The sequence below is a fragment of the Amblyomma americanum genome, chromosome 3, assembly GCF_052857255.1.
Source record: "Amblyomma americanum isolate KBUSLIRL-KWMA chromosome 3, ASM5285725v1, whole genome shotgun sequence".
NCBI classification, from domain to species: domain Eukaryota; kingdom Metazoa; phylum Arthropoda; class Arachnida; order Ixodida; family Ixodidae; genus Amblyomma; species Amblyomma americanum.
The window spans coordinates 210,539,038-210,559,547 of NC_135499.1; the positions used below are offsets into that span (position 1 = coordinate 210,539,038).

General features: G+C 44.1%; 1 protein-coding gene and 1 long non-coding RNA gene across 2 annotated transcripts in view; both read right to left on the minus strand.

The window, feature by feature from the left end:
* The window catches only part of Dsor1 (mitogen-activated protein kinase kinase 1), a 34,549-nt gene extending 18,796 nt beyond the window's left edge, over positions 1-15,753 (minus strand). Inside the window, exons 1-9 of the mRNA XM_077659830.1 lie at positions 15,544-15,753; positions 11,009-11,234; positions 9,282-9,428; positions 7,540-7,617; positions 7,262-7,313; positions 6,068-6,192; positions 4,370-4,523; positions 2,342-2,418; positions 388-449 (exon numbers count right to left, since the gene is read on the minus strand). Coding sequence (XP_077515956.1) covers positions 388-449; positions 2,342-2,418; positions 4,370-4,523; positions 6,068-6,192; positions 7,262-7,313; positions 7,540-7,617; positions 9,282-9,428; positions 11,009-11,234; positions 15,544-15,638 — 1,016 coding nt within the window. The 5' untranslated portion in view covers positions 15,639-15,753. The remainder of the gene's footprint in view (positions 1-387; positions 450-2,341; positions 2,419-4,369; positions 4,524-6,067; positions 6,193-7,261; positions 7,314-7,539; positions 7,618-9,281; positions 9,429-11,008; positions 11,235-15,543) is intronic.
* Positions 15,754-16,565: 812 nt separating this feature from the next.
* LOC144123630 (uncharacterized) lies at positions 16,566-17,008 on the minus strand. The gene is made up of 3 exons (XR_013313125.1): positions 16,915-17,008; positions 16,708-16,844; positions 16,566-16,647 (listed from the first exon to the last, which is right to left on the minus strand). It is a non-coding gene; the product is annotated as an uncharacterized LOC144123630 (long non-coding RNA).
* Positions 17,009-20,510: the final 3,502 nt, after the last annotated feature.

The following is a 20,510-nucleotide window of genomic DNA, read 5'->3' on the forward strand; positions in this document are numbered from 1 at the left end:
TGTCTCTAGATTAAACTGAATTAATAAATGTTAACTTAGGGCTATGTTTGCTACAAAAGCTTAAAAAAAAAACTGTAAGGGAGGGCTGGATCCACAAGTCAACACTCAAGCTTTCACCTTTTGTGTGGAGAACAATGACCGCGAATGCAGCTTGTGAATGAGAACTTATAGTTGAAAAGCTTTCTTGCAGGGAAGCTGACTCACAGAATTTTGAGTTTTCTACTTCACATCTATAAATGTTGGAATAGCAATGGCCATGTACCAACTGTATACAATCACAGTGCAGTGGCTGTATGTAATGCATCAATTACAAGAGCCACCCTGCATCAGGAAAATGAAAAAACACATAGCAACGAAGCGAGAGAAGGGCAATTAGAAGATACCCACCATCGATCAACGAGGTCCTTGAACTCTGGCGAGAAGACACCTGTCGGCACTGATGGTGGGGCCTGGGAGAGAGAAAAACAATTAGAAAGAAAGGACGAAAATGTGATGATACCTCCTTGAAGGTATGCTGCGCAAGTTGTAATAGCTGTAGCTAATCTATTCCTATATACTGCTCTTCTTGTTACATTTTCCACATCAATGACAACTTGTACTTAAAGGCACGCAAGTATATGTCGAGCAGAAGTAAAGCTGCTAACACATTAGTTCCTGAAAACAAACCGAAAACTTGCAGTAACACTAAAGACAGCACTATCATAAAAACAACTTTAGCTTCCCTTTTAAAAGTTCAAAAAGAAACTCATACCTATTTTAAACACGATAAGAAAACAGTGCGTTGATTTGGGACATCTTGTGTCCCACACAATGCTCTCTTCATGCTCTCCGAAAAGGAACAAGCTGCGCCACCTGAAGAACACCAATACGCCTTCCGAGCGAGTTATCTCCTTATGCCCACAAACCTAGCGGCGCGTAGAGAAGTGAACTGGATGGCATTGTTTCAAGCCACTCCCATAGGAAACGTATCGGAGGTAACCAAAACAGCTTCGCCACTGCTTTCGCTCTTGGAACATCGTACCAAGTGGCACTACAACGGTTAATGCTCAAAAGCAGCGAAAAATAGAAGGCCACAGCAAAAAAGAAACGGCGTGAGCAATGGATGCCAACTACCGCCGCGCGGTTGCTCGCGTTATTGTGGTGAAGCAGGAACGGCAGAGAGCAAGAGCGACACAAGGTGAAAAGTCCATTTCCTGGGGCGATAGCGGCAGGCAAATGGAGAGAGGGAACATGCGGGAAGAAGTATGTGCCTCAGCTGCCCGTATACCGGCCGTGGCGCAACCACACATGCTCTCCTCTATACTCCGTTTCATACATCAGGTGCAACACTGTCAAAGCCAGCGTTCTTGTTTGCACTGCCTGCATCCGCGACCAAAAAGTAGTGCGCTCCTTGTGGTAAGCGTAACATTGTAAATGATTTGCGTGCAGGCTTACTACACAGCACAATTGTCATGAGCTAGAATAAATGCGCTCTTACTACTGACGACACGCTGTCCCTTCCTAGTGCCTTACACAGCTCGGCCACAAAACAAGCGCGAAGTAACACGCCTCCCTTTATTTTCTCGTGCGGACTACTTCCGTACCTTTCACAGCGTTGCACCTGATGTATGAAATGGAGTATAGCTTGGTCGCAATGGCCTCGCCTCCCCAACTCTCCCACTCTCCCCACCCCACTCATAGCAGCATTGCGCGAGCCACGCGAAAATTGCATGTAATGAAAACCTGGACGTAAAGAAAAATAGCAGACTTTTTCAATTTCATTATATGTATACAGGTTAACTCTCTCCCTCTCTGTGCGCATATGTATGTGTGTGCATGCATGTGCATGTACATGTGTGCATGCGTGGAGAGTGTGTGCGTCCTGCGCACTGGATTGTAAGCAGACTGCCCACTGTGGCAGGTGGCAGTTCCAACGATGGCAGCACTTGCCATCTCAGGGCAGTGGCGCATCGTTTAACTGCTGCACTACTGCGCTAGGAGTGATACGAGAACTCCCAGGGGTCTATGAATGTAAAGTAGAGAATGACCAATTCCGCATATATGGACATTATTATCGCTATCCTCCGAACAACTTCCATCCGTAAACAATGAACCCGAACACCGGAACCAAAGTGCAAAACGAAGTGCTAGCGCACCTAATTTGCACTTCGCCTCACTACACAATTCGACAGTCAATTCTTTTCCTCATTCCAATCATACAATAGCCCGTAGCAGGATGCGCTCTGAGCGTCACCTGCTAGGCCGCCATCCAGTTTGCTTCCTAGCAGCTACCGCGTGGCGGCACCACATCCTCGCGCAAAAGGCAGATTAAGCAGCAAATAAGAAAATAACCAGCACTGACTTCATTGACAATGTAGTCGAGAAGTTCAAAGATCGACATGGGCCGTGGTCCATCGCCCGATGCCATGCCTGAGTTGCCTGCATAACAAGAGAGCCACGTGTCACACACGCAAATGCAGTTGTGCCGGCGACAGGATATGTGGCATGTCAAGGAGGTCATGTTAATACTACAGTGACAAAAAGGTAGGTAACAAAATGTGCAGTCAATTTTTGGTTTTGCACAACCAACGTTTGCAAGTAGTAGTCGCTCATAATGTTTGCTGCTTTACTGAAACAATGGCGCTCCCATTTTATTAACATCAGGATGATTCTAACATAAGTACCGTATTTACTGATGTAATTTGCATACTTTTTTTGTTTAAATTAATGCTTCAAAAACGGGGTGCACAAATAACGCAAAGATTTTGCAAGCACATCGTAAGATACTCCACAAAGGTCAAAATGCACAATATATACTATAATATATTGCTGCCTACATGTTGACCCCCCCAACTCACGCCCCTCGCTGGCAAAAAAAGAAAAAGTTGACTCCAAAGCACACTAGCGCCTTGCGTTTCACTGCTATTGAAATACGGCCAGACTGAACCTGCGTCCTCAGACTCGGCAACCAAGCGCCCTAACCAATTAGCCACCACAGCAGCCTGGCACATTACACGTAGATATTTCTGACGGAGATGAGCTGAACTGGGCAACATTTGCGGGCTTCAACTTCCTATTTTCAGTTTCAAACAGCTCAATGCAGTAAAGTAAGTCGGGCACAATGTCTAGCAAGAACTTACTTTCTTTTTGATGATTTCAGGGACTGCAAAGGCTTTAACGTCTCAAGTACAGCATGTTATGTAATATGAACCATCGAAGTCCTGACTTGATACACGCACAATTTCAAAACGACAATTTCACATCTTTGCCACGTTACATGCGTCGCTCTTGTCAGTAACTGCTGTAGCTAAAACAAGGCTCTCACACAGTCCACGTATTTGTTTCGGACAAATTTTCAGCATGGCATGAAAAACAGGTTTAGGTTTATGGAGTTTAATATCCCAAAGAGACTAAGGCTATAAGGAACACTGTAGGGGAGGACTATGAAAAATTTCGACCACCTGGGGTTCTTTAATGTGCACTGACTTTGCACAGCACACAGGCCTCTAGCATTCACCTCCATCAAAATGCGACCGCCATTGCCGGGATTGAACTTTCAGGTCAGCAGCAGAGCACCATAACTGCTGACCCACTGCGGTGTCGCATGAAAAACAAAAAGCAACTAGACACGGGGACTTTTGGCATTAAGACCCAATAGGGAAGCAATAACCAGGGACCTAAAGAGACCCCTCGATTCATAAGCTGTTATGCGTCTTAAGTACAAAAACCAAACAGACGCCTGCAAACGCCATAAGCAAATAACGTGCGCAACGAACAGGAGAAAAAGCAAAGAAATGCAAGTATTGTCAGTTCTAAAAAATGGCTCATCTTGCCACATTTTCTATGAAAACGCAAGACAGCTCCGTCCTCTCCAAAAGTGTCTCTTTCACCCTTGTCGGCAGTGCATTTTTTTTTGCCAGCACATACAACTGTTAAAACAATTCCTTGAAAGCATTCGTGGCAGACAGCAAGTTGGTCAGTAGCTTTGACGAACTAATCAAATATAGCAGTGTACAGCATTGTTTTTAATGGCTTGCAACCATAGCAAAACAAGAGCAGCCCACAATCCGGCTGATGAAAGCATAATAACTGCATTCAGGCCCCCCCTGCTGAATTGTTTTCAACATAGTATTCTTGTTCCATTCACTCATGAATGCTGAAACACATATAAGTAATTTTCTATTGGATCAAGCATGTTCACGAATTTGTTCATGCAGCTGGTCTTCCAAGATTTTAATGGCTGTTTGCAGAAATAACTGCTGTTGGAACTCCCCAGTCAGCTGCCACTATCCCAACTCTCCAAAGAACACTGGTGTGAAGCCTCCATGAAGAATCAGAGACTCCTCTCTCTGCAGTGATGTCAACCTATGACCTCAAAGCCATCACTCACTTTCCGGGGTGTAGTTCCGGCCAAAGATGGCGCTCAGTTCTCTGTCATCAGGTGGTGGGATTGGGTACCGGCCCAGAGCCATTTCCACCAATGACAGGCCCAGGCTCCAGATGTCCGACTGGACTGTGTAGTGGGTGCCCTGAAGCCGCTCCGGCTGCAATAAAAACAGCAAACCTCACAAAGAGCACATAAGAAGTGTGGGGGTGCACAGGTTATGCTGCATACGGAAGAACAGCACTTGGAATCTGGTCAAAAGGACCCTCACAAAGCAGTGCAGTCTGTAGGTATGCAGGCAGTTAGACTGTCACTGCAGAGTATTGCAGTCATGTGTGGCACAAAGCATGGTAAAACCTAAAACCAACATTCACTCGCACTCCCTCTCACCACAAGTCAATCCTTAAAAATATGTCTAAGCACTTGCTTGGCCAATCAACCTAATAGATTTCAGACATGCTTCCTCCAATTTCAGGCCACCTATGAGCTGTGCTTGCACCCTTTCAATGCAACAGACATTCAAGAAGTAAGCATTTCAGTTTTGCTTTTTCTTTCTTTGCATATCTATGAGGCCTGCATTGTACTTGCACTGCATTCTCGGGCCTCGAACCTTTTTGTGACGCAGCTCTATTGCATGCTCAGAGGTGACCACACAAGCAGCATTTGAGAGTATGGCACCCCTTTAAATTCACTCCTCGCGTGTTACTATATCCGCAAGTTCCGATGTTGTGAATTCATTATGGGGCCAGCTATCGCCACGTAATTGGTGCAGACCTTTAACACAGCTTCACCTCTACTCAAAAGACGAGAAAGACAAAGGCTGCTTGCGGAGGCTGGTCACCCACGGGCCGCCATGCAAAAAGAAACAATCCTGGGGAGAGTACGCCTGAAAAAAAAAGCAGTAACACTACCTGACTGGACTGCCTGCCACTCTGATGTGATCCAGTCTCCTCAAACTTTCATGAGGGACTTCACAAATGGACATGGCACCAAATGTGGTCACTTCGTGTTCCCCTCTGCTCTACAAGTGCAACAAACTCACAGCAGAAGTCTACGCCAGTCACCTGGAGGCAGACTGTACGTCCTGCCATGCAAAACACTACTATCACAACAGGAGAGTGACGTTATGGGAATTCACGAGCAGCAGAACGAAAATGTAGTCACACTCCCACTTTACTGCAGATATGCCAGTAAGCATGCAAGAGAGCTGTGATACTTAAAGAAAAACGAGAAAGAACAAGACGAGTCACAAGCCATAGAGAAATGCAAAATGGTAAAGGATGCTAAGCTGAAATGCTTGCTTCTACACGTAAGAAGACAGAGTGCCAAGAAAGAAAATGAGCTCGGTAATCAGGTAACCAGACCCCAGAGGAAGCACATCACACATCGATGAGGATGATGGCGAAATGGGAGTGCTTGGATGTTTTGGGTACAGACACGTCACCATAGGCGAAAGAAGGTGGTGGCAATAAGAATGGCTATGTCACAAAGGAGCACAAAAGGGTTTTGGATTTAATTTCCACCATCTTCTGCAGTATGCATGGCTCAAGCATTTTTTAAAGGTGACCATAACTGTCTGAGCTATGTATTGAGATTGTTTGCAGTGACCAGGCCTAGTGAGGGGCCCTCTAAAAGCTAGCTGGTCTTCATGTTTAAAACTTCTCATGGTCACACATCAGAAGAACAGGCAATGCTGGCACATACCGACATGTAAGATCGTGTTCCCACAAAAGAGTTTGCCATGGAATCGATCAGCTGTCCGCTCACACCAAAGTCGCAGATCTTGATTTCACCTCGAGAGTTCACAAGCATGTTTGATGGCTTGACATCTGCAAGTGAAGCAAAAGTTAATGTTCCTGTTTCTCACATAATCCTACTCGCAACTGTAAGTGCAGCACACCTGCCAATCTTTTTTTTTTTTTTTGCAGTACAGTAGAGTCAATTAGCTGCCACGTACTTAGAATGACAGCTCATTTAAATAGAAGTGGTAAAGCCACCCCCTATGTAACATGATGAACAACAGTGATTAGAAGCTGGCAAACATTGTACCACTGCCATTTTTTTTTAGCTAGACAAAAGTAAGCAGAACTGCCATTCAAAAGAGTGGCAACTAACCAAAAGGTGTTGCCAAGAATATGATGGCACTGAAAAGATCTTGCCTTATATTGATAGAATTGGCCATGGTATTACTAGTTATTAAGGAATTACAACATTAACTCAGCAGCGAAATTTGCACATGAAACAAGATGCAGCAACACTGCATGATGAAACTTCTGTATTATTAGAGTACCCACCAATGTATAAGTTAACAGCTTGTGAGGAATACACATGAATCCCTCGTCCTGCAGCAATGGCCATGCGCAATTATCACATGACATGATGCGCGGTGCCATTTGTAAGGTTGTGGGGGAGACGCACACACACCAGCCCCGCTACCTTCCTACCTTCCGTGCCTCGGTGACAACACCATCACAGATCTTCCCTCTTTCTGTTCTTAGAACTGAAGAGACCTCCTCTCCACAGCCTGGGACAAGTGCATTTCTCCCAAAGCCCTCAGGTCTTTTGGCAGGAGCCATGCATGCACATGGATTGGACATCTGCCAATGGGACCCCCCTGCCACCGCCGATCCACCCAGCCACTGTGCACGACTGACCGCTGCAGACCGTAGTGAAATGCCATGCAAGGTGAGCTGAACACTTCTCTCCCCGTTCACAGGGTCAGCTACCAGGCTTTTACATTCCATCAAAAAATATGGCGCCCTTAAATATTACTTTTCAGTCCCTTTAACCGAGCACTGTAGTCAGAGCAATAAAGCGAACAGTGTGCACAGCTTGAACATTACGCCACAAGGGAAAGAAAATCAACAATGTAGGTAAACAAAAGATACGCATACGTACCACGATGCATTATTTGATGCTTCTCCCTCAGATAATTAAGACCTTTCAGTACCTGCAAACAAACGCGGTCACTAGAACGTAATCTTTTTATACACTCGCAAACATAATGCAACTAAATGCACTAGAATAATTAACAAATTATGATTAACTTTTAAATGCAGTACAACAATATCAACAATTACTGAACTGCAATTTTGGTCCGACATGCCTGTCCCAAAAGTTCAACAGTAGTGCAGAAAGGTTGGATACTATGCCTTGATGTAGAAAGTGGCACTTACCGCTATTGTGACCTTGCCCAAAATCTTTTCGGGTATGCGGCCTGCCTTTTTTAGCACTAAATCTAAAGAGCCGCCATCCTGAAAGACCAGCAAATGTACAAATCAATCACTTTACTAAGGAAAGCAGTATAAAAAGTTTAATCGCAACGAACAGTCATCACGGTACACTGAGTAAGTAGCAAGAAAGCCCCTACAAGCTTGAAATTCAACACGAGACACACTCCACAACTAATGTGTTTACACAGGAAGCATTTAAAGGCACCCAAGATAAGCCAAAATTGCAGTTACACAAAATTACACAAAAAAAAAAACCCAGTTCCTTGCTATATCCTGAAATAGAGGCATTGCATGCTCTGCTGCGCACATACTAAACACGATCATACTGTCAGAACATGTGCTCCAGTACTGTTCAAAATTCAATACTGCACAACACACGGACAATAGGCTTGCAATAACTGAAGTGCATCGCTAAATTGAGACAGCTAACACTATGAAAGTCCTTTCCAAACATGAAACTCAATACTACACGATTTTTTGTTGTTGGTTTTGAGTCTGTGTTATACATTTGCAGTGCAAACTCACGACCGCTATGGCAGTGTCTTCTATGGCATTCAGCTGCTGAGCACGAGAATTTGGAACGAAATCCTGGCTACAACAGACATGTTTCAACAGAGGCAGCGCTTAAAGTCTGGCTCCATCGAAGGGGATCGCTAGTGATTCGAGCACAGGTGGAAAGAGAAAAGAGAGAGAGAGAGAAAGCAGCTGGTGGCCTGTTTTGCCCACCATTTTATACAAGGGGGAGAAATTATTTTTAAAGGTGGCTTTTCACTCAATTTATCACACAGACCTGAAACAAGCAGTCCCGATACTGTGCCAGTGTGCTCAACGGTATCAGACGTAAAACACCTTAAAGTGAAACTAAGCGTCGCCACTTCTAATGTGTGCAATATAATTCATGAAACTACTAGTATTTTATAGTATTCTTGACATCAGGGACAAAGAAAGCGTTTCTGAATAGTCTCAACAGGCTAGTGTGACAAAGACTTTTGCAACCCTGAAACTCAAAGCACGATCCACATGAATCGTTGTCCGAAACAAGGATTTTCTAAGATTAATAAAATTCTACACAGATTACAAGTAGCCTGAACTTTATTCAATCAATGTTCAAATGTGCCATTACGAGGGTAAGATAGAAATGACTGTCTACACATGAGCCAAGGCATCTCCGCAGTGGGAAAAGGGAACCTGCACTTCACTTCACTGCTTTTCCCCTCTGCCCCCCTCCTGCATTTGAACATGTTGCTTCTTCTCTTTGTTAAGTTTTCACAGTGAGCAATAGAATAATAAATTCACTGTCATGCTGCAGCTCCCTCCGCATTTACGATGTGCAATACGCATTTACAAAATGTATACTATAAGCTCTTTCACTCACCATTAACTCCTATTCAAATCATTTCCCAAGTACAATGGAACGTTTTCAGCAGCATGTCACCTTATATATTATTTTAAATTCACTCTAAGCAGCACAAAGCATACAAGCAGAAAACAAACCAAAAAACAAGACAGGGCATTGGCGTCTAAAGCCCACAGTCGGCCAGCGGGACAAAGAGCTATGGTACAGAGGACAAGACACCAAACCAGACCACCTTTCATTCTGTCATGTGCAGCAAACGACCAAGCAGCTACGGATAAAAGCATGCCGCCTCAGAATTGGATAATCCAGTAATAACAGATGTGCTCACCATGTATTCCATGCAGACATTGATTTCGCCATCACTGTAGAAGGCTCCGTAGAAGCCCACTATGTGCGGAGAGTTGCACTCGTGAAGCACTTTCAGCTCTCTTATGATCTGGTTCCGAATGGCAGGCTTGACTTCCAAGTGTATCAGCTGCATCGCCAGAAAGAGGGATCATCGTTAACATCAAAAACAAAGTACCTCCTTCCAAACATGTTTTCACAAAGTACCTCCTTCCAAACATGTTTTCCAAATAAAACTTCAGCTACCACTGCGCAAAAAAAGAAACAGAGGCATGGCACGGCAGTGTCTGCTGACATCAATATTTGACAACACTCCCTCTGCAACAAAGAAAAAAGCAAGTGAAGTGAACATGACTGAACTGCTTTCTGCGACCAGCAGGACTTCAGAGAAGCTATGTGTCAAAGTGCTACATGTCAAAGTGCAAAGCAGAGGAATGCTGCAGCAGCAGCTAAACAAAGGGAGGCCTGCGGGCAGCACGCAGACAAATGTTAGAATGGGCAAGAGAAAGAAAGAAAAATAAAAGTGCCCAGCCCACGCCAGGCACTTTCATTTTTCTTTGCCCATTCTAATATATAGTACAGCAGACATTACGTTTTGCATGCATGTGCACTGCGCTAGCTTCATCACTAAGTCCTTTAAAATTCATCGAGGATCACTGACAAGCGGGCCGACCAACCACCAGTTGCCATGGATGCTTCACTAGTGATTGTTAATGTCACGTCCTGAAGCAGATCACTGTCAGCACGGGCTCCGGCGAGGAACGCATGACTGTGCTGGAGAGCTCAAAAACTGCAGTGATAGGAGCAGACGTGCATGGCAACTTTTTAAAGAAATACCAACGCCACTTTTGTCTGACTATATCTGCCTGTAATATGGGAAGTCCACTTGCAATGAATTTCAGATGCAACGAATGAAACCCGCGCGACCGTCGGTTCGTTATGCTTCATTGTATTAGCACCTCTGCCTTTCTATATGCTTGCAGGACAGAGCGCAGGAATGAACGAAACACAAGAAACAAGGAGGAAGACAGGACGGAGCGCTCCGTCCTGTCACCCGTTCTTGCGCTGCATCCTGCAAGCATGGAAACAAACCAACTCACACAACAGCAAGTGCTGCCTTTCTATATGCTTTATTTTAATGCAAAGCTTAAATGCTAACAAGCGGCACTCTGACAAACATGCTGTTAAGAAAGGCTCATTTCTTTCAAACCCGTTCCCACTCATTTTTAGTTTCTCAATGATACCGACATGCAGTTGCTATCACGGGGAATAACCAGTGTTTCCAGCATGCATTACATTTATATAAAGCCCATGGATCAATACCCTTAAATAACTCTCATAGTATTGTCACAGCAGTCACTGCAGGCACAGGTACATTGGTTGGCAAGTTTTTCCACAGCACTACAAAAACAAAGCCCTTAATATCTAGTCGTTGGTCAATTTGATATGCAGATGCTATCACTGCACTGTGATCAGCTCATACTACCACTGCTCAGCACTTTGGGCTTGGCTGTTTTAACAATATGCTTATTTAGATAAAAGATTTTAGTTACCTGAAATGTTAAATTATACGCAATAGGTGTGCTTCAAATTTCAAAGTAACTGGTATGGCACATACTGATTTTGGGAACACACCGCGCCCATAACACAAATTGATCCTTTCCACACAGAAAAGCACATTGAACAGCATTCAAAAGCACATCAGCGCACCTTTCGGGCCATGATGAACCCACTGGGTCGATGCAGCACCTTGGTGACCACTCCCCCATTACCAGCGCCCAGTTCGCCGAGGTTCTCGAAGTCATCACAGCTAAGTTCACCAACTTTCTGTTTCTGGGACAGAAACGCCTCCAGTCGCTTACGCTGCTGTTCATCCAAGTCCAAGCCTTCGAGTGTCTTTTGCAAGTCTTCGATACTCGTGTTCTGTGTCGATTTGCTGTAATCAGAGAAGAAAAAGCAAGTTTGTAAACAATTAGAAATTTATTCATGCCAACTCTGATAGTGATATTCACTTTAAAAAGACCATAAATTGGTATAATCATCTGCAGTTCTGGTTACATAACACTGCCACGTGCCTCAGGTTAATTCTTTCAGCTTCACTACAGGTGCACAGTGTCAGCATGTTTGCTTTTCAAAACATTTGTATTATTAAATTCCTTATGCAGTGCATATCCTGCAGTGTTTTTACAATGTACTGTGATGTCCTTCAAATATATTTATTTCAACACACAATGACATGCTTAGTTACTAGACGGCCAAACACCATGTAATCCAATTTTCTCACCAACAACATTGCTTTTCAATTGTGTTGACACCAACTTTCCTTTATGCTTTAAGGGCACAAGTCTAACAAATTGTTATTTTCTAAGTTCCTAGAGATGTCCCTTAATAGGTACTGACACTGAAAAGTAACAGTCCCACCTACTAAGTGACAATGTATTATGTACACAAGAAATTCTTACACCATATTGTAGGTAATGTTTAGTAGTGCACAAAAGACCGTTAGCCCATGATTAATTCAGGTCTAATCAATATATTTCATTTACCTTGATCTTGTGTGATAAACAACTTCTTTTTCTCTGCACTGATATATCTAAGAACAACAAACATCAATAGTTAACTACTTCTTTTTCTTTCACTCTAATTTATATTAATGTATGATGCCGGCCGCACAGACCATATTTTAATAGAGACAAAATGCAAATACACCCACGTACACCGATTACAGTGCGTGTTAAAGGACTCCAGGTGACAAATTAATCCCAGTAGAGAGTACATCATAGGCCAGGGTCCTACTTCAGTACACAATAGTCTAGTAATCATTATTCAACATACATGAATTCTTTCAGTCTCACAAATCACAAATCAAATAGTTGGGCAAAACAATTACTGAAGAAAGAGCAAGTACCTTGCTACGTAGAATTATCTATGTACATAAAATGCCAAAAAGCAACCAGATTTGACATATGGCATGGAGTATAAATCTTTTATTTAAATGGCAGTGTGCACTGCAGCTACATGCGAAAGGCAAACCTTGCAGACGTCATTGCAGAAGTACTTATCTTAATGTAATGTGAGCATAGTTGTTTAGGAAGCTGCTAAAAAAATTCAGCACTAAAGCAGGACCCTTGGCAAATATTATAGCCTAGCAAACTCTATACAAAAGCAAAATGGAGAAGCCAACCCACAATTTAGTGACACGTTATGCTTAAATTCAACTCCTACTTCCAAGTCAGTCTACATGGCTCTACGCAAGATAGTTTCTGGTGTTTCTTGAGGTAAGATAAATGCAAAATAAAAATGCCAAAGCTCTCATGCACTTTAAAGGTACTTTCAACCCATACTGTTCACAGCCATGGCTGGAGCACTGCACGGGCCCAGGCCTAATCAAAAGACTGGGCCCAAGCCCAAGCCAACCCCTGGACCGTGCATGCAATGCGTAGCTCCAGATTCGTTCTGCGCTCGGGCTGGGCCTGGGCTTTCGGACAGGCCCAGACCTGGTCCTGCCCACGTATCGAATAGCATAAGTTTCTTCCAAGCTTGGGCCGAGCCTGGGTCGAGTCTGGTCACTACAAAGTGGTAGCGCATGCTCCCAAATTCTAAAAAGCTCCAAATAAATACCGCCTGATGAAACACCAAGAAGTGCTCATGTATCCTAATTTCAAATCTTATTTCCTTGCATAGCATCTTTTTTATATTTTTTAAACGGGCACTAATAATCTTTTCCCCTTTACATTTTCCTTATTTCTAGGTACATATGACAGCAACTTTCTTGACGTTTCCAGTACTCATTTTAGGGCAGTGCTAAACGCCTCCTATCACCTAATCCAGTTGACTGGGTTAACCGGGTCAATGCCGGTGCTGGCCAGACCCAGACCGGGCCTCATGCCTATGCAGTGCCCTAGTCTAGGAACCAGCAGAGGCCACAACTAGGATATACTATTCCACAGCCATAAAATACCCTCATGCTTTTGAAGAATATTTACCACACAGTTGCATTTAAAGCAGTAATTCATCTTCAGTGCACAAATAAATCCTGAGAAATGTCTCCACTTTTTCCTCTCCCCAAGTAGCTAAATTTGCGGTTCACTAAATTCTTCAATTAGAGCCAGGTTTTAAAGGACCACTGCGGACAACTCCATAAAGTTGTTTTTTTTCTTAGTTACCTTTAATAGCTCAGCCCTTTGTTACTCTCTTAACATTTGTTTGGGTGAAAAGCACAATCAAATTGCCGAGAGACTTGGAATTGCAGTTCTAACATTTTTTTTCTCCACTCCTTTGATCAAATTTGTGACGGGGATGGCATCTAATGTTAAGGGTTTACTTCAGTTAATTTTTCTCCTTTAGTTTTTCTGCCTTCTTTGGGTGAGAACAATGCAATAACAGTAGCGATACATAGTTGGAAAATTATTTTGGCATATAATCCTTCATTCTCTATTCCATTCAGCAAAGAATGTTGCCTAATATCACTGCAGTTAACACAGGAAACAGCTAGTGATAGCTATGCCAGCCTACTATTTTGCTTTTTCTCTAATGCACAAGAGCTTTTTTTGCAGTGAAAGTAGCCTGGCTGTCATTAGAGCAATTATCAATCTAGGCCAACTTCAATTTTCCTTTGCAGCCACGTTAAGTTGTAGCACTGAAGGATTGTGACCAGAGATTTAAAAATTGCAGCTTCATAAGTATCAAACTGCTACTTTAAAAGCAAATTGAAGATAAAAATTCAGCAATCATAATAGAAAGAACCACATGGTAAATAACATTTAAACAAAATGCTGAGAAGTACAAGCATGCTCTTCTTCCCAGCCCCTTCCCCTTACCCAGCCTGGTTTTACAGGCAAATCCAAGAGCTAGACCACAAATACACAAGAAAAACAGTACTTCTGAGAGTCCACTGATCTGCAGGCCACTATGGAAAAATAACTTCTATTTTAGTATGGCTGGCGAAATTTTCTCAAAGGACAAGTGACATCACATCAAACCAGAGACGCATATTTCCAATCTTTTGACTATCTGTTGCCTCAGTATGCATCCTACTAACTGCAATATACTAATAAATGAACCCAAGGATCGACTGTTCATTTTGTATTCAAGGGCCCCAAGTGCCCACATCTGTGCTTTCTGTTCTGATGCTGAGTGAAACCAAGTGTTGACAGCAATTTTAACACATAGCTGCGCTTGCACGCACTTAACACAGATGACTATATTTAGCTTAACAAGTGAAGTATTAAAAGTTTGCCTCGGATGTACTTTTTTTCATTGTGATATTTAAAAAACTTTTGGTACCACGACGCGTAGCGTTTCTTTCGCAAACTAGATATGAAAATTAAACCACCGAAGGCCTTCCCTTTCAAGCAGCTCCCGCTTACGCAAGCACAGCAGATTGACCTTGTTAACACCCACAGAAATGCGCTATAAACCAAAAACATTCTCGGCTCTCGGCGCGCTGTACCGTTACGCTCGCAGCTCGCGAGTCACCTGTCTAGACCGCACCGAAAGCACCTCCGCAAGAGCTACACCCATATTGCGAGACGACTACACGTCTTGGGCGTTACGCGAGAACCCGGTCCGCCGGCTTTTGCAGGCGAGGTCGCCCCTTTTGACGGACCACGCACACCGCGATCCTTGGCACTTGGCGTGTTTCGTACAAAGAACCGCGCCTGCGGAGTCGCGACGCTCGTTCCAGGCAAATTATTCCCGCCGCCGCCAGTGACGCGTGTCGCCTCCAATAGCCCTCGATTCCCGCTGAAAACGCAAACAAACGAAAAGGCAAGACACGTGCCTCTAAGAGGAGCGGCACATACCTCAGCCCAGTATCAAGGCAGAACACCGACAGATTATTCGAGACTCCCTATCACGAAATTGCTCACGAAAGCCGGCCCACTACAATCCGACGAACGCATGCGGCAGGTGGAGCTATACTGCCACAGAGGTGCGAAGAGGCATGTTTACGTTACGGCCGACGACAAACAAACGAATGCAAGACACAACAGCGTAGACTGGCTGTCATCCGGAATGCCTGTCGAAGCGCCACAAAACAGTCGGGCCTCGAGTCGCAGTGAACGAGCGAGACTAGGCCGCGCGGGTCTATAGTTTAGCTCAAACAGAAGCGCCGGACAAATAGAAATGTAAAATTTGACTAGACAATGAGCCGGTGAAGCTGAGGTTCTGTCAATCACTGACGCAGAGAGTGGTGCATTTGAAAGGTCAAGTTGGGTGCCTCGGGTGGCATCGCTTTTACTTACTCGTTTGTCGGATCGGATCCCGAGTGATCTAGAGGCTCTATGGAGCCCGGCGGAAGCTTGAGGTTTAATTTGTTTTTGCCAGGGTTTCGGCTCATGTTAGCCGCTTCCTTCGCGCAGCATACAAAAATGCGAACGTTACGACTCCGCCGTGCCGAGCACAGTCTACAAGTTTGCGGTTGTAGTTGATAAAGCAACAAGAAAAAATTATCTCTCGCATAAAACAGCGGCCAGAAGTCGCCACCGTAGCATTTGCCTTGTTGCCAGCCGACATTGTCGCTCCGGGCTCGACCGCCAAAGGCAAGGAAAAAATGTGTTGAATGTATGTTTATAAAAAATTCCCATAAATACTTTCCCGCAACTTATTGGTAATGAGTGAAGTCGTTGCAAGGTGCGATAAGCATGAGTTGTTTTGAGTAAGTTGCAATTTATCTCAGATCTGTGGTTCATAACATCTAATCTGCTTTTTACTGTTTCTTCGGTGAACAACGGGAAAAAAAATGGTCCACAATTAGCTTGTGCGGAAAATTTGCGTAAACAGCTATTCAGCCGCGCTAAAGCGGCACTGGCGGCACATGCAGCGCTAAAACCACTGAAACTGCTGAAACGCTGAAACTGAACTGTTGAATCTGTCAGGCAATGTCAGCCGTTGTACAGTGAACAGCCGTTGTATTCAAACCCCCTCTTCAGCTCTTGAATGACAACCGGCGGGAACACTATCTTCATGATTTCTATGCAGTGTACAATTTCCACGAACACACAATGTTTTGCAAAATGTGCTTGCAGGTTTGACGGCGTCCAGACACGCAGTGCGACCAGCATGGTTCCTCTATAGTGAACTAGTGCAATGTAGTTCCTCCGTGCCTGGCAGTGCTATAATACAGCTCGGTTCCACAATGCCTCGTGTGGAACTGTCACACATACTATGGTTCTGGCTTCTATGTGTTAGCTCTTGAGAACGTACAAATTACGTGTCAACTGTGATGTGTATTTAATTGATTTAATCCTCAAAATGTATACTTTCATTGAAGAAACCCAAAATTCTGTCTGCTTCAAAGATGCTCATCACTGTAGGCTTGACTCCGCGCGCTTCCTCGGTGAAATTTCCTGCAAGGTGCACAACTGCATATTAGTTCGGAATGGTTTAACTCGTTTAACTGTAGTTACCTGGCGTACTGACGCTGTAAACTCCCACAATAACCGTGACGCACACGATAGCTGCAATTATGCAGCAAGCGGCTGTGCATGCCGATTTGTGAAGCACGTAGTCCATGTCCGCAGGACGTGGCTGAGGGGTGAAAATCCTTGACGTGTACATGCAGACATAAAGAAATATTACAAACATAACTGTCCCTGCCGACTTAAATGCCTTACCTCATCATTTGGCAGAATCTCTATCTTCCTTCCTTCAACACAGGAATCGCACCGACAAAACCGAAGTCTCATTTTGAGGACTATAGACACCTAATTTTAGTTGCGGCGTTTTCTTCTTTCAAATGATGCGGTAGATGTTAGAATACATGGATCACCGTGTGGTATTGGCCTACGACCGCTAAAAAATTATAACTGAATTTATTCTTGACGTTGTTTCGGCTTCATCAACCGAACGATGTCTTTTTTCTTTTAGGTCACGTGAGGCACTGGTTTTTAAACAGACTGTTTAAAGTGTTGTAGCGGATTACAACTACGTATACGCGTTTATATTGCTATTTTTGTTGTGTCTCACGTGACCTAAATGCCAACTACACGTCACAGCCATATCGTTCGGCTGATGAAACCGAAACAGCGTCAATACGCGCATAATTTGAAATAAGAAAACACGCAAGCAAATAGCTTTTTAACCATTGGTTCTGTACACATTGCGCACTTCTGTAGCATTCGACGACCACAACACATTCAACGCAGCCTATCTATGACGCCCGATAACAAGTGCACATAAGGTGCCTCGATGCGCGCGCTGCATTGCGCGGTGAGGAGCGCGCGCATCGAGGCACCTGCATGAAGTGCACACCCTACTCGATGAAATTGGATGGGAAAGTAGTATACGCGATGCGCCACTGTCCAGCGATTGGAGGTGCTCCCAGCGCTGCGCCTTTTACGGCCGTTTGGTCTTCCCGAGCGACCAATCATTAAAGGGACCCAGAAAGGGGGTCTCAATAAAGGTGCGATATGTCTGGGATGTTAAAAGACGACGGTTCATAATTATATCGCAGCAAGAATTATTTCAATGCGTTTTGTGGAAGCTGAGTTATATGCAGACAAAATTTGAACTTCCGCGTCTTTCCCTCTCATCTCGCACGCCAAAACGGCGGTGCTCCTCCGCCCAACGTTTATTAACGTTGCCTCTGCCGGCTGCGGCGCGCGCGGAGTGGCCTCGGCCGCGGTAGCGCGTGACGTCTGAAAGAATTTGGCGCTGTGAACCAATGATTACTCCCGGATGCTGACGTCATTAGCAAGACGTGACGTCGTCTGCCAGGTTTTCGTGCGAAAGCCCGGCACTGCGCGCCGCCGCGAGGTCCGAAAGCGGGTATTTTTAAAAATGTATTGTAAATTTCCCGCTCGCTTTTGAGGTCTCGTACGAGGCATGTACGCTCGGTAGCCTGTACTCTACTTAGTGAAAGCATTTTAAAGCCAAGCTCAAAACCCCTTTCTGTGGCCCTTTAACTGCCGCCTGCCACGGTGGGCATGTTGTGATGACGCCGCAAGGTCACGCGACCTGCCAGAGCGATGCCCGTGATTCTCCGCTCACAACGCCGGTGCTGAAAACAGGTTTTCTTGTGAACGGGGCCTTTTAACACTGTCGCGTTAAAAAGTACCAGTTATAAAGATAATGCACTTACCTCGCGCACAGTGGAGTGCTAAATCTATTTCCAGCGTTCACCTTCAAGCAAGGGTGAACAGACTCGAATCTGTCTCTTAATGCATTGTTCGACCAATTATAGACAACACTTGGTTGCAAACCTTCCTTCCATCAATGCCGCTAGTAGCTTCGTAATGGAGATTTTGACTTTTCAAAATAATGAAATTAAAACAACCACACCCTTGTTATCCTTCCCTCCCCCCCTCACATCCACGGTGTGACCCGGCAGCTGACCAAACGAGTGCTCAGAGAGGCAAGCCTAAACTCCCCCGCAGTCAGACCTGATGAACAGACTAGGTTCTGAAACTGCATTTTTGGTTGCGTTCTAGTCTGAAATATCAAACATGCACTCCTTCCAAAAAGCCTCATAACCCAATTTCACAGGCTATCCGATTCTGGTTTGCCAGTAAACTGGAAGGTGTCTTACATGGTCGGAAGTTCACTGCAATAAAAATGACTGCAGGATAGAGGAATCCTTTGGCCAGCTAAACTGATTTATTCTTACAGCTCCATTGCTAAATAACCCGGGTTAGACCTTTTACACTAGGTTAGACTTATGTTAACTATCCTATGTCAAAGCCACGGTATCGTCTGGCAAGACACAGTGGCTAAATGGCTTTGGCTGCCGAGCCGAACAGGCTCAAATCCCGGCCACATTTTGATGGAGGCAAAATACCAGTGTTGTAGGCATTACCGAAAAAACGTAACTAAATATGTTACTCGTTACATTAAAAAAAAGAACGCATTACCGCCCTAAGTTCGCTACAAAAGAAGGTAACAAGTTACCGAAAAAAAAGTACCGCACGTTACTTTGCCGTTACTACATGGCCATAAATTTTATTCAGTGCGTCTTCGCTGCAACAACTCACGATAACAATTTTATAAAGCTCATATTTCACATTTATAAAACTTCTAACCCAAAAAACGATTTTAGCTGAAATCCTGATTTAACAAGAATACTTTGCACAAATGTGCAGGAGCATACAACTTAAGTCGGCAGTGAAGCTCGCCCATATTCGGTCACCGCACACAGAATTCCTCCACAACGAAAAAGTAGTCTGCCGCTTAAACGTTTCTCATTACTTAAACTAGAAGCTTATTACAAGAACAAGAAAATATGAGCTTTAGAATTTTGTTACGTAAATTATTTGATATAGCCAACACTTAATATTTGGCTACCGGAGTAATACAGGACGCATCGGACAGCGACCCAGTGTAACGAACTGCTGTTTCAGTTGCATCCTACTTAGAACTCTGTGGCACAAGGTGAAGCCATTTTCTGAATGTAACATCATAAACACATAACGGCACATCAATTCTAAATTCACAAAAAAATTATTGCCGAGCTCTCGAAAAATTTACAGCAATTTTGAAAAATGTGATGCTCCAAAATGCTCAGCATGCTTCCACTCGAGCTGTGCGAAGGGGAGGTTTGTGAAGGCAAGTGTGTGAATGCGTGCTTTATGGGTATTCTTTTAGTTGGGTGCGTCGTCAAGGGCAGGTGTTTTCTGGCTGGCGCATGCAAGCCACAACAAGGTCTGTCGAGAGCACGTGTATGTTTTGTTTATGTGCAACATCACTTTAAATGCTCTGAGCTTTCTTTCTATAAAAAAGGGGGCGGATGGGGACCACAATTGGAATAAAGTAACTAGTAACGCGATACCTCACGTTATTGAAAAATGTTAACGGAAGTACGCCCCCGTTACAGTTCCGAAATGGTAATGAGCATGTTACCGCCAACACTGCAAAATAACGTGTGCTGCGAAGTGTAGCATGGCAGTGGTCAGAATTGACTTGGAGACCTCCACTGCAAGGCTGTTCATGGCCCAAGTGCAGTTTAGGGACATTAAACACCAATTATCTTCCTACCCTTAACTCAATACATACGCTGGCATTTCAGCTTTAAAAATGAAACAAAAGCCAAAAAGTGCCATTAGACTGAAATAAACAGGAATGTGCCGACAAGGGTAGTTATTTTATAGCCAGAAAGTCATTGGTCACTTCAAAGAGCACGTTTTCCTTATATGCTTGACTCATCTAGAATTTTAGAAGTGAATGCCAGCATTGCAAGATAACAATGGTTTGGTTTATCGGGTTTAACATCCCAAAG